Source organism: Leopardus geoffroyi, chromosome X, assembly GCF_018350155.1.
Source record: "Leopardus geoffroyi isolate Oge1 chromosome X, O.geoffroyi_Oge1_pat1.0, whole genome shotgun sequence".
NCBI lineage: Eukaryota > Metazoa > Chordata > Mammalia > Carnivora > Felidae > Leopardus > Leopardus geoffroyi.
The window spans coordinates 20149997-20162671 of NC_059343.1; the positions used below are offsets into that span (position 1 = coordinate 20149997).

General features: G+C 37.8%; 1 protein-coding gene across 2 annotated transcripts in view; it reads right to left on the reverse strand.

Moving 5' to 3' along the window:
* Positions 1 to 536: 536 nt before the first annotated feature.
* The window catches only part of KLHL15 (kelch like family member 15), a 35001-nt gene continuing 22862 nt past the window's right edge, over positions 537 to 12675 (reverse strand). Inside the window, exons 3-4 of one of the 2 annotated variants that reach the window (XM_045472164.1) lie at positions 4597 to 5688; positions 537 to 4285 (exon numbers count right to left, since the gene is read on the reverse strand). In XM_045472164.1, the coding sequence (XP_045328120.1) occupies positions 4274 to 4285; positions 4597 to 5688 (1104 nt within the window). In that variant the 3' untranslated portion in view covers positions 537 to 4273. Of the gene's footprint in view, positions 5689 to 12675 lie in introns of both variants that reach the window. The other variant, XM_045472163.1, reaches the window with a different exon arrangement.

Genomic DNA, 12675 nt, shown 5'->3' on the forward strand with positions numbered 1-12675 from the left:
AGGTAATCAGAGGCTGGAAACTAACAAAGCTCACAACAGAATGAAGTGGGCGAAGCGACAGAAAGAGGCTGGGAAGGTGGCTTGAGGCCAGGGCCCAGGGAATCCTTTCTCAGGCGTCCCTTTTAAAGAAGGCACAGAGGAGGAGCCTATGGATATCCAAGCGCTTGTGACGCAGAAGCTTCATTTCTGCCTCGCCACTAAGTTCAGAAATAAATGCTAAAGGAAACCTAAAAATCACCACACTAAGGCTTATGGCTTGTAAATTCTCTTTCTCAATTCCGTATTTCCATTCTGCAAAACTCTGTGTTAGTGGAACTTTAATTACTTGGCTTCGTTATAAAATTTCCATTGCATGTAAGTGTAAATAATTTCACTCTAATGCACTCATTTGAATCTGTGACTGAAAGCAGTGGGAGAAATCACGTTTTTATGGTACTTCCTTGGCACGCCGAAGGGAAACAAAATGTATGCTGTTAATCAGGTCATGAGTGACTTGGAAAGTAATGGGTTGCATAAAGATAGCAAATAATAAGAGATAGATTTTAAAGATTAAAAATATTTTATTTAAACTTTTCTTCATAAACACTTTTAACATTTTTTTTCAATTTAAAAACAGAATGGATAGCATAAACATGTTTGAATAGATTATATTCACGGCTTGGGAAAAATTACCTGACAAAAATGTAAAGGCTTTCAAAACAGGTATAAAAGGCAAACCTTAAATTATTCTAAGATTTTTAAATCGGCCTTAGGATTATTTGACTACTGGCCCAAAATGTACCTAAAGGTCAAAATATTTTTCTATAGACAAAGTATGCCCAAGAGGTACAGGGCATATACAAGTTAGGTAGAAAATAACCTCTCCGACTATCTCACTGGAACATTCCTTCAGAAAGCAAACACCTAACCCTTACTGATATACTGATTAATAAAGTTTTTAATGTAGCTGTTCCCAAAGATGTAAAAAAAGAAAATCCCAGATTATGAAGGGGGAACAAACCACGCTGAGGGCATTCTCTCAGCGTCACCCGTGTACCAGTGAAGTCACACGGGTGTATGTACTGCAAGGGTAGGACTGCATGAGCTTACCTATTCTGGTCTGTGTCTATTGAATATTTGACTTTATAAACTCTCGATAAACTAATTTCTCAGGACTTTCATTTTGAAGATAAATCTCTTTTAGAAGATATTTATTCCCAAACCAACTCTAATCTGATTGAATAAACGTATGATCCCTAAAAATGTTGAGTACAAAAAAAAATCAAAAACGTATAGTAGGCAAACAAGAAAAATGGCACTGGCAGTTTTACTGCCATATAGCCCTCAGTTACAGCTAATTTACACTATTATCTATGTTGTGTTTTACTTCAGTCTAAAACTTTAAATTATGTATTCTCAAAAGAGCTAGTCTTTTCTGAGAGATAGCTTATAAACTGAAATATCAATTTATATTATAAACTGAAATGTTATGACCTACAACCACATATACATATATAAAAATAGTCCCACTGAACGTTTGACATGTTTAGGTTATGCAGCTCAAATAATTTGTTATAAAATATTTTAAAGCTTAGTTTCATGTAATTAAGACAAAACTCTCCATTTTTACCACTTCTCCCCACACAAATGTGTGTGTCCTTTACTATGACTCGAGCAGGCTTCCCAGAATGAGGTGTCCAAAGGTGCTGCTTTAGAAAAGATAAGTGAAGGGCTCAGTCAATATTTCACAAATTAGAGTAACACGCACACACAGAGCAGAGCAATGAGGACACAGAGAATGTTGTCTCAAGAAAAGCTAGTAATTCTATTAATTACGCTTTGCTTTTATAAAAACCAGTAGTACTTCTTCCAATACAAAACCTTCAATGTGAGAATCTTGAATTTTGTGAAATGGCTGTAGTGCAAGGATTTTCTTTAAGCAGATTAAAGTCAAAACTGAAATTCAAGGTCAAAGATAGGGAACAGAACAAACATTTCTAATTAAGATGCAATTACTGAAGATCAGCTATTTTTGTCAAGTCTGGTGTTTAAAATGTAAAGTGAAAATTAACACACAAAGATCACAACAGTTACACTGTAGTTTCCAATCTCTTACTGAATTTTTAAAAACCACTACCTTGAGCACATACAATGTATCTAAACAAAAAATGGTTCCAAATGAAGCACACAAAAAATAAACGTGAAAAAAATTCTATGGAAAAATTTTCCATAGTTTAGTATAACAAAAATAAATCTCTTTCAGCAATGAAACCGTAATTTTAAAAGGGAATGTAGGTTAATCGTGGATTTAAAATAACCTATATTAGCACTACATATAAACGGATGAATTTTCTCATACATTCAGAACCCAAGCAATACCAACTATTCTTAAAGCTCAAAACTGACTACAGCTAATATCAGGTCAGACATGACTCACGTGTGAAGCTGAACCCACAGTTAGTTCAAGTTAAGATTTCACAAATTTTCCAAAACACGAACTGTGATCTTGGTCTTGTGTCTTTAGAATGATAGACCAAGAATAGTCAACAGTTTGCCCAGATCTTACACTAACTAGGACTATGAAGTCATTATCTAAGCAATTAACAAGAACCACCACTGGTGTGTAAAAGTGTAAAAGCCTGATAGGGGTACCCTGTCTCGGTCTTTTCCAGCAAAAGACAACAATGAGGAAAATAATGAAAATAATGAAGACATTATCATTATTTTCTTTAAAGCAAGAAAGCACACAAAGCACTAAACCAACTAATATATTAGAAAAAGAATTAAATGGCTACTCTAATTCCTAGTTTTCAAAAATAAAATGATTAAAAAATGATTTTTAAAAGGTAGAAAAAGACTTTTACCCATATTGCCATGGGAAACAAGATCATGACTTCACTCTTCCATTTTGTGTTCAGTGGTGGCAGCAGCAAAAAAAAAAAACAAACAAAAAAAAAAACAAAAAAAAAACGAAAAATAAAAACCAAAAAACAAAACCAAAAAAGTGAAACTAGAAAATTTATACAACAGCCATAGAAGAAGGCATTGCAATATTGCACCAATATCCTAAGCTCTGGCAAGTTTTGCCAGTGTAGATCTAGTCTGTATCAGATATAGACTCTACTCAAGAGAAAATGGCATCAATTTGAATGATCCACTCCCTGGTTATTCTTGCTTAATTTTGTCAACTACATGTTTTTCCTTCGAGTTGAAAGACTTGAAAGGTGCACAGCTAATCCTACAACACTTTTATAAATGCTTTTAAACAGTTAACTTTGATGCATTCTGAATTTTGAGGTTACTATCCTTCATGCTAGTAGCTTTCAGTAAATAAAACAAAGGCTGAGGGCTTACATCCCCAGTGCCACTAAATATTTTGTACTAAATAAACAAGTAGATATAACCAGTAAGACTGTAATTCTATTTCTTACCTCTAAGTCAAAAATGAACTCAAATTTTCCACGAGATGCTACTTTCCATTCAACAACAGATGCAGCAGCCTTCTTGAATGTAAAGAACGGGAGTTGCACTTACTTTTAGGGGGCCTTTATTTAGGAGTCTGGTATTACCTAAATTCTCTTTAAAAGTGCTTGCACGCTGCAGGGCCAGGACTGCATATACCACTCCGATTCTCACTAAAAACAGGGTAACGTTAAACAGACTGCAAAGAAAAACATTTTCAAAAAGAAGACATACATTGATAAGGAACACTAAACGTTTACTTTTGAAAATAAAATACAAAATGTTAGTTTTCAGAAATCCATACATGTTTCAGGAATACAAGGAGCTCAAATATTACTGAATCAGTATGGACTGAAGATAGGCTACTTTGATACCAAATGAGGACTCCAGTTATTTTAACTTTCTAAAAATGTTAGTACATGAAAAGACGTTACATCTAAAATTCAACAAGTATGGCAAACCGTGTGTGCAAGTGCACTAGCTTAAAAATATAGAATCCTAACCACGCATAAAAGGAGATGTGCCTTGTACGTTCCTAAGATGTACGCAAGTATGGGTATGCTTTCGCTAACACAATGCAGAGAAGAGAAGGCAGCTTAGAAATAGTGTTTTGAATATAAAAAAGTTAACTTTGTAGAAAATTTATATTTTTGCATTTTCAGCAAAAAGCCATGCAAAAAGGTCAAGAGTTTTAACGTAAATAATAAAACCAAAAGGTCGAACAGACTGAAATACACTGAAATAAATGTTCCAAAAGATTTCAGATTGAGATAGGAACCGAAATTACATCCAGTGACACTTATCAGGTCTTCTCTTATAAGAGGCATGACTCCTACGCTGACATCTGAAAGAAATGTTTAAAGCATAAAATCAACTTCCCAGATAAGTGGATCACTCTATTAAACTGCTTCTGGAAGTAGTTTCAAGAGCTAGCGCTTCGAATTAACTTATTGCATGAGTTTGAGGCCACTAAAAAGAAAAAAAAAAGGATGCTAGCACAGAATGAAGAATTTTTTACGATATTAGACCAATGGCTTTGATAGTAAAACTGGTGAGGTTTTTCTTTATGTTTTTTAATTAACTACTCTGTCACAAACAAATTTTTTGTTTGGCTTATTTAAAGGGAGAAAGATGTCATTAGTTGCAACGTCTGACCTCGTCCAGTATATATTCAGGAAAATGCAGGTTGCATACTTGTAAACCATCTAGCTTGCAGGGCATCCGCGGGTACTCGTCTTCCTTCCACTTGTTTTCTTCTGGATCAAAAGTGAGAATGGAATCGCTGTAATGACCATTGTAGCAAAGGCCTCCGAGAACCATTATCTGTTTGTCCAGCACAGTCACACCATGACCACTTCTGCCAATTGGCATGGATGCCAAAATGGTCCACTGATCAGTCTCTGGGTTGTACACTTCTGTGGAAGGGCATCCCTGAGACTCAAAAGAGGCTCTCAAGATCACACAGACGCCACCAAAGACATAAAGCTTGCCGTTGTAAGAAATCATCTTGTGAAAGCATCTTGCGTAATTCATTTTGCTCTTATTCTCCCAACAGTTGGTAACCACTTGAGTTCTCCTGGTCCGCTGTTCTATGGTCCCTTCTTTACTGGGGTCAAACACACACACCTGTTTGGAGGTGGAAGACGAGGTGATTCCACCGGTGATGAACAACTTGTTATTGAGCACTGTCCCTTCATGTCCATATTTGTTAACTGGATAAGGATCCACAAATTCCCATTTATCATTGGTGATGTCATACCTCTCAGTTGAATAGAAAGTCTCATCTCTGGTTCTGCCTGCCACAGCGTAAATAAACTTTCCAATGACACCAACTGCAAACTCTGAACGTGGCACAGACATGTCTGCCATCCGGAGCCAAGAGTTTTGCCTGGGGTCATACCTGAACACTTTGGAAGAAGCATGGAATTCGCCATCCGGGCCCAGTTCTTCCCCGCCCAACAAGAACACAAAGTTATTGACGATAGCAAGGCAATCCGGGCGCAGAGGAACTTGTGGGCCCTCCAGTTCCCACCAGACTCTTGGTTTCTTTAAGAGAAGAATTTTACTGTTAACCATGCTATGTCCAATCATGCCTCGGAATACTGTAGTTTGGGGTTTGGCAGAACGGATGCGGCTTGACTTCATGTCCAACAAAGGCTGCTGGTGAATGTTCTGAAAGTAATTCAGTGCTTGGTCAACTTCATAGCGCAGCTGTCGGGAGTATCTATAAAATTCGGATGTCTTAACCTAAGAATACAAGTAAAAGAATTTAACCAAAAGAAAGAACATCAATGGCAAACAAGATATCAAAGCCAACTAAGATGATTAGTGTATGATTTGAGGCTTACTTTGCTAAAACTGTTTCTCCTGTTAAGATCACATACTATTTTTTAAGCAAAGTTTTATCATATTTGTTTTCATAATAATCTATGCACATCCCCAAGCCTTTTAATGTAAATATTTATTTTCCAGGCACAAGGCTACATTCCTCTAACAAAATGTACTAATCATTCATCTACTGTATGTCAGGCCCTGGGATACAAGTGGTGGCTATGAGGACAAACAGAGGTTTCACAGTAGAGGAAATCATGGCCATGGTTTTCTTAACCACAAGGAACACTGTAAGAACAGCCATGACTGAAAAACTTGGGCAATCAAGTTAGTGAGTTAGTAAAAATTTAAATATATACAAAATCCTCAAGTTTTTGATATAAAAAATTGGTTTGATATCCTCAATTCCTACAATCATAACCCGGTTGACAAGGAAAGGTCAAGTTTTTTTCCTTTTTTTTTTTTTAAAAAATTTATTTATTTCTGAGAGAGAGAGGGCAAGGGGCAGAGAGACAGACAGACAGAGGATCCAAAGAGGGCTCTGCGCTGACAGCAGAGAGCCCAATGCAGGGCTTGAGCTCACAAACATGAGATCATGGACCTGAGCCAAAGTGAGATGCTCAACCGACTGAGCCACCTGGTGCCCCAACTTTTTTTTTCTTTTTCTTGGAGCTGGAACTACCTCATTGTGATGATTATCAAGATCTTATGAAGCACTTTTAAGTACTGTGCTAAGTTCTATAGGGACATAAAAATGTTAAGATGGGGTCTCTTTCCTCAAAGAACTTAGAATCTGTGTCTGGGGAAATGAAAATAGATAGAGTTGCCAATAAGTAAATAAACAAGGCAGTTGATAGTTGGGAATGAGGGTGTAATATGGGAGTTCTGTGGAACTTAGGACATGGAACATACACCAAACTGGCCCAAAACACTCACGGGTTACCTCGTGGAAGAGGTAGGAAGCTGGAATCCGTGAAGAAAAAGCTTGTATCCTAGTGACAAGAATGAGACAAGAATCTTCAACTTCAAGGGGAAAATCAGCTATTGTAGACAGAAGATGGGCAGAAGAGCACGACTGATGTGAAGTAGAGACAGGGAGCAAAGGCGATGACTCAAACTGATCTGAGGATTTAGACTTGAGGCGCTCGTGAGAGCAGGATCATTAAGGGACTCTGGAGAGGCATTCCACTTCACTGGTGATCAATCTACACTGGTGGGAGGATGCTGAGGCGGAGATGTCTAGGAGTGTACAGGGAACCCAGCGTGGCTGTGTGGGAGGGAGCCAGAACTACACATAAATGTTTAGGAGCTTTCTTTCCTTCTCCTTTTTCCTTCCTCCTCCCTAGTTTTCTCATTCACGCCCCACCTTGGTCCAAAAAGTTTGAAACAGAAAGCACCGCAAATGTGTTTTTAAGTATTTTGTTAACTGCATTTCAATAGGATTGGCTTCCTTTGTGATCCCAAGCAGTTAATTTTACGGATTTAAAATCCTTATTCTGAGAAGGGGTCCTTCGGTGGATTTAACCAGGCCAGCAGAGAATTCCTGGTCTTACTACATAAAAAAGAACAAACGGACGTCATTACTTCACTGGGGGCCTTACGTGCAACATCTCAAGCTAAATTATTCCTCCTGCGAGAGACTAGTAATCATCCCTGTTTTCCTGATGAAAAAACTGAGGCTTAGAATCTTAAGTGACTTGCCCAAATTGTTTACATGACTAAAACCAGGAGAGCTGGGATCTGAACCTTGAACCAGGACAGTCTTGCTCCGAAAATCAATTTCCAATAGGTTACAGCACAGCTTCCTTTAGTCTTTAGAAAACTCTTTAAATGACAAACTCAATTCTTAGAACACTTAACATATTTAATGAATTAGCCTAATGACCCTTCTCAAAGAAAAGATAATATAATGGTTCTTAAAGAATCAATCATATGGATCACAAATGACTGGGCATCCAACCCAATTCTTCCTAGCAAAATATTAAGTGTGGAAGAAATCACAGCAAATAATGAATAATGGTAAACAAGTAATTTCAATAAAGAGAGTAATAATATGATAAAAATATGAGATGAACTCTCATTCTCTACTACTTTCACTTCACATATAGAAGAATAAAGAAAATGAAACGAGCCTCAATCTCTTATGAGAAACAATGGAAACCTGTAAAGCCATTTTCACGGAGTATTTATCAATATGCAATGATGTTCACAATATATTCAGTTTTTAAAAAGCAATAGTAAACTGGTATCCCAATTAAAGAAGATTTTGTGTACATTTGCTGTGTTAATAGTGATTGTCTCTAAAACTTCACAAACATCTTTGCATTCTTTGTTGTTTTTTTTTTTTTTTTAATTTTTTTTTTCAACGTTTATTTATTTTTGGGACAGAGAGAGACAGAGCATGAACGGGAGAGGGGCAGAGAGAGAGGGAGACACAGAATCGGAAACAGGCTCCAGGCTCTGAGCCATCAGCCCAGAGCCTGACGCGGGGCTCGAACTCACGGACCGCGAGATCGTGACCTGGCTGAAGTCGGACGCTTAACCGACTGCGCCACCCAGGCGCCCCTGCATTCTTTGTTTTTAATGTATCATATTTATAAACAAGAAGAATCTTGCCATTAAAAAAAATGGGTCTCCTAAAACCATCAAAAATATATTTGCTTAGTAAAAATACGTATCTTTTCATTTTCCATTCATTTCTACTATGAATTGCCTAATAGTGTACCTCGCCCATTTTTCTCATCTTTTTCATATGTGCAAGACTAAAAGGCAATACCCTGGAAATCAACAAGAAACATAAACCTCAAATTAAGTATTTAAGTGCCTACTGTGCACAGCCAGTGGCCTGAGAGCTACACAGGTTTTGAAGTAACAGAATCCGGTCTAGCACTGTAATTAAGCACCACGTCAAGCAGCCCGGTATGACAACTAAGAATCCAATTTAGAAAATATCCGACTCACATTCAACAAGCTGTGGGATCTTGGGCAAGTAACTCAACATCCTTACAGCTGTTTCCTCATCTGTATCATTGAGATAACAATAGCACCTATGCCTCATAACCCTAAGGTAGGAGATAAGCATGATAATCCAAGTGAAAAAGACTTACTACGGTGCCTGTCATGTGGCAGTGTACAACAAATAATAGCAGTTATTAGCTATTATTACTCACCAGTGGACATCTGTGGAAGTGTCCATCAGCTTAGGTCAATGCATCTGATGGTGTGTTTTTGGTCTGTGTAAAAATTCAGTCTTTTAGAAACGAGAGGAGTAAGGAGTCAAACTTACTCTGGACCTAATCCTCCCCAGTAAAACCTGACTGGTAAGATGCAAAGAGAAGGAAGCTTTCCCGAAAGCAGCCATGTCACTTGGAGATGGAAAAAGGAAGGGGAACACTGCACATATTGGACAGGCAGATTTCAAGTGTTTTAAAGGAAAATTAGGACCAATTCCAAGATCGGAAACTGTGTAAAGAAGCTCAAGAAGGCTTGGAGGCTCTCAAAAGCATAATGCTGACTGCATAATTGCAAAACACACTGATGAGGGGAAGAAAAGGGGAAAGTATCTAAAAAATCTGATGTGCTGCACAGAGAGCTTTCTGGAATTCAGATGTTAAAAAACCACTTACAACAGATGGCCAAAAAAAAACCAAAAAAAAAAAAAAAAAAACAGGCACATAAAACAAGTATTACAAAGGGTGAGATGGAGCTGTAAGAATACTGTGAACAAGGCTAACGCCTCAGGATGAACTGTGACTTAGCAAAGTGCCAGGTATTGAATTAAGTGGCATCTTGGAGGTTAAAGTAAAAAGAAGAAGACGCAAAAGTGAAGCCCCTCCCGGATGGGGTGGTTAATGTAATATTAGCAAAGACAAATAGTCTTCTATTTTATTTCCCTTCTCGGCTAACAATGTTTTATTCTGTTCAATCTGAAGATCAAACACAATGACGAAGAAACTTAAATCCAAGATGGCTAAGGAAAAAAAAAAAAAAAAAAAAGAAAAACTAGATAAGATATTGTCACTAAGTTCAAGTCATTTCATCTCAAGATCACATTCTGGGATCCTGAGAGGCTTCACATATAAGGTTGCTTAACTGCTTTCCGTAATCTGTGCGGAATCATGAAGAATGGAAAACGACTAGAAGCCAGACTTCCAAACTAGACTAGTTAGCCAGAGGCTGATCCTGAATTGTTAAAAAATACCACTTGCAAATAAGAAAGTGCTACACACTGGGAGGCAGCAGACTCACCAAATAATGCCAAAACTTGACATTTCCAGTTTAATGTCCGAGGATGTAACAGAACTGGTAGACAATGAGAGAACCTATGGCTTTGGCAAAGTAATCAGTAAGTCTAATCATAAAGAGAAGTACCAGGGATCCATGAACCACTTGCAATTGTAGCAATAATTGTGTTAATGCATTCCGGGGGTAAGGCTAGATGGTGGGAAGTCCACAGCTTTTATCAAATGCTCCAACGATCCATGAACTCTAAATGTAAAGCTGTAACTGACTATCCTCAGTACAATGTGATAGAGCAGAGTCATATCATGGACCTAATTAAATTAGACAATCCCACCCTCTCCATCAGATGAAACCACAGCTCAGAGCGTTTAGTTCCATCGCTACAATTTAGACAATACAAAGTGGACCACAGTCTGAAGACAGCGAAGGGATCTAAACCATAGGAAGAATGGTAAAAGTGATCAGCAATGTTTACGTTCAAGAGAAGACTCAGGAGAAAGATGGCAACCATTTTCAGGACCAGTAAGTGGAAGTTTGGAGGAAGATTTTAGGCCAACAAAGAGAAAAGCTTTGTAATTAGACCTACCAAGATAATGGATGTCCATCACATTAGTAAAAGAGCACAGAAACCAGGAACAACTCAAATATCAATGACATCAGTTGGATAAACTGTGGTATGCAGACTTTACCATATGCAGTCATGAAGAGAATGAAGTTAATCCACATGCACTAACACAGATGTTCAAAGTGTCAAATGATAACTGAAGAATATATACAATATTCTCAAAAAATAAAAGTGGCCTGCTTTGAACAGCTGGTAGTGTATTCAGAGGAAAACATGTATACACATACAACATATGGTTACCAGTGAACTTTTGGGGGACTTGCCCCTTTTCAGGATCTATACAGGTCTGTATTTGGCTTTTTCACAAGGGCTACAGTAAAAGGGTATGGGTACATATTTGCCCCAAGTCAGGACTGTTTACCTCCGGAGTCAGTGAGCAATCCTGTCACTTCAGGTAGTCCACGTGTGACTGCCTGTCAGGAGTGCTGGAGAGGGTTCTGGTGTCACATGAGGACTAGGCACAATGGCCTGTGACAGCCCTCCACCTTCCAACCCCAGTCTCTTGCAAATCCCATCAACCTGAACCAGCTTAAGTGCTTCTTAAAGTCATTTTCCTGTCTGTTTCCTACCCAGTGTTTCGGTCCCTTTGTCCCCTTCTCCATTCATTCTATTGTGTTCCTTTGAAACCAGGGTTCCAAAGAGTTTAAACAGTTACTTCAACTCTATGTTAAAAGTCCTTATCATAGCCACATACCTTTATCCAGCTTGTTCTAACCGTAAGCCCCCAACAATGGAAGTTGTGCCTCTGAGATAGCTGGTTATACCATAAAATGTCTTCTAACCTAAGAAATTTAGCTCCTACTCTCTGCCACAGCTAGAAGTTCTAGATCTACCTTGCTCTTTTCCCAGAACTACAATTTTCCTCTACAACTACACAATATCAATAAGCGTAATTAGTTTCTTCTTTCATTATAGAAATGGGGAATTAATGCCTCTCTGATAATCCTGGACAAAGTAATTACAGATATACTCTGCTTTAAAACAAAAAGCGTAGGGCTAAAACCTTCTACGTGAATGGAATCATTTAAATACATTAATGAAGAAAGCTATCAAAAAAGAAATGTGGCTCATCTTTTCATAGAGAAAGCATTTCTCCCATCATTCGCTCACATAACAGTTTATCTCTAGATCAGTTACTTCCAAAAGAAAGATATGGGAAAAAAATGACATTTCTTTCATGTTCTGAAGAACTACTTTCCTTACCCTTTCACAGGATTAAAAAAGCGGTCTTGTTTTAACACTTAGAAAGAAAGAATATATTCATTATCGCTTTTCTTGATACTTAAAAATTTTATTATGAAAAGCATTTTGTCTTATGCTGCATAAAAATAAAAGTATGATACCTCCTAAAAACAGTGATCTGAAAATTTAAATTGGCCATTTCCTCTGATCTTTAGTTTCATGTAACTGTGTACACACATGCATGTACAGGAGAAAATGTGAGGTACTATTAATTCTGAATGAGGCTCCTGGAAATGTGTGTTAAGTGGAACACACAGGAGCTAGCCATTACCACTGGGCAAATATTCCAGGTTTCTCCCGTTGCTGTCAAAACGTTACATAATCCATTCATTCAATTTTTTAATTTTAAAGGTAATTCGTATAGATCATTCTTAATTTTAAGAATTAAAGTGAAGCTGGGGCACCTGGGTGGCTCAGTTGGTTAAACGTCCGACTTCAGCTCAGGTCACGATCTCATGGTTTGGGAGTTCGAGCCCCACGTTGGGCTCTGTCCTGACAGCTCAGAGCCTGGAGCCTGCTTCAGATTCTGTGTCTCCCTCTCTCTACCCCTCCCCAGCTTGCACTCTGTCTCTCTCAAAAATAAATAAACACTAAAAAAAAATTTTTTTAAGGAATTAAAGTGAAACTGGCAATATAACTAAAACAAGCATTTCTACAGAGCTTATTACTACATAACTTCACGTGATTAAAAATCTGCAATTTAAAAAAATCTACTAAAACTGGCTAGTCTAGGGTGCCTGACTGGCTCAGCTGGTAGAGCATGTGACTCTTGATCTTGGGGTTTTAAGTCTGAG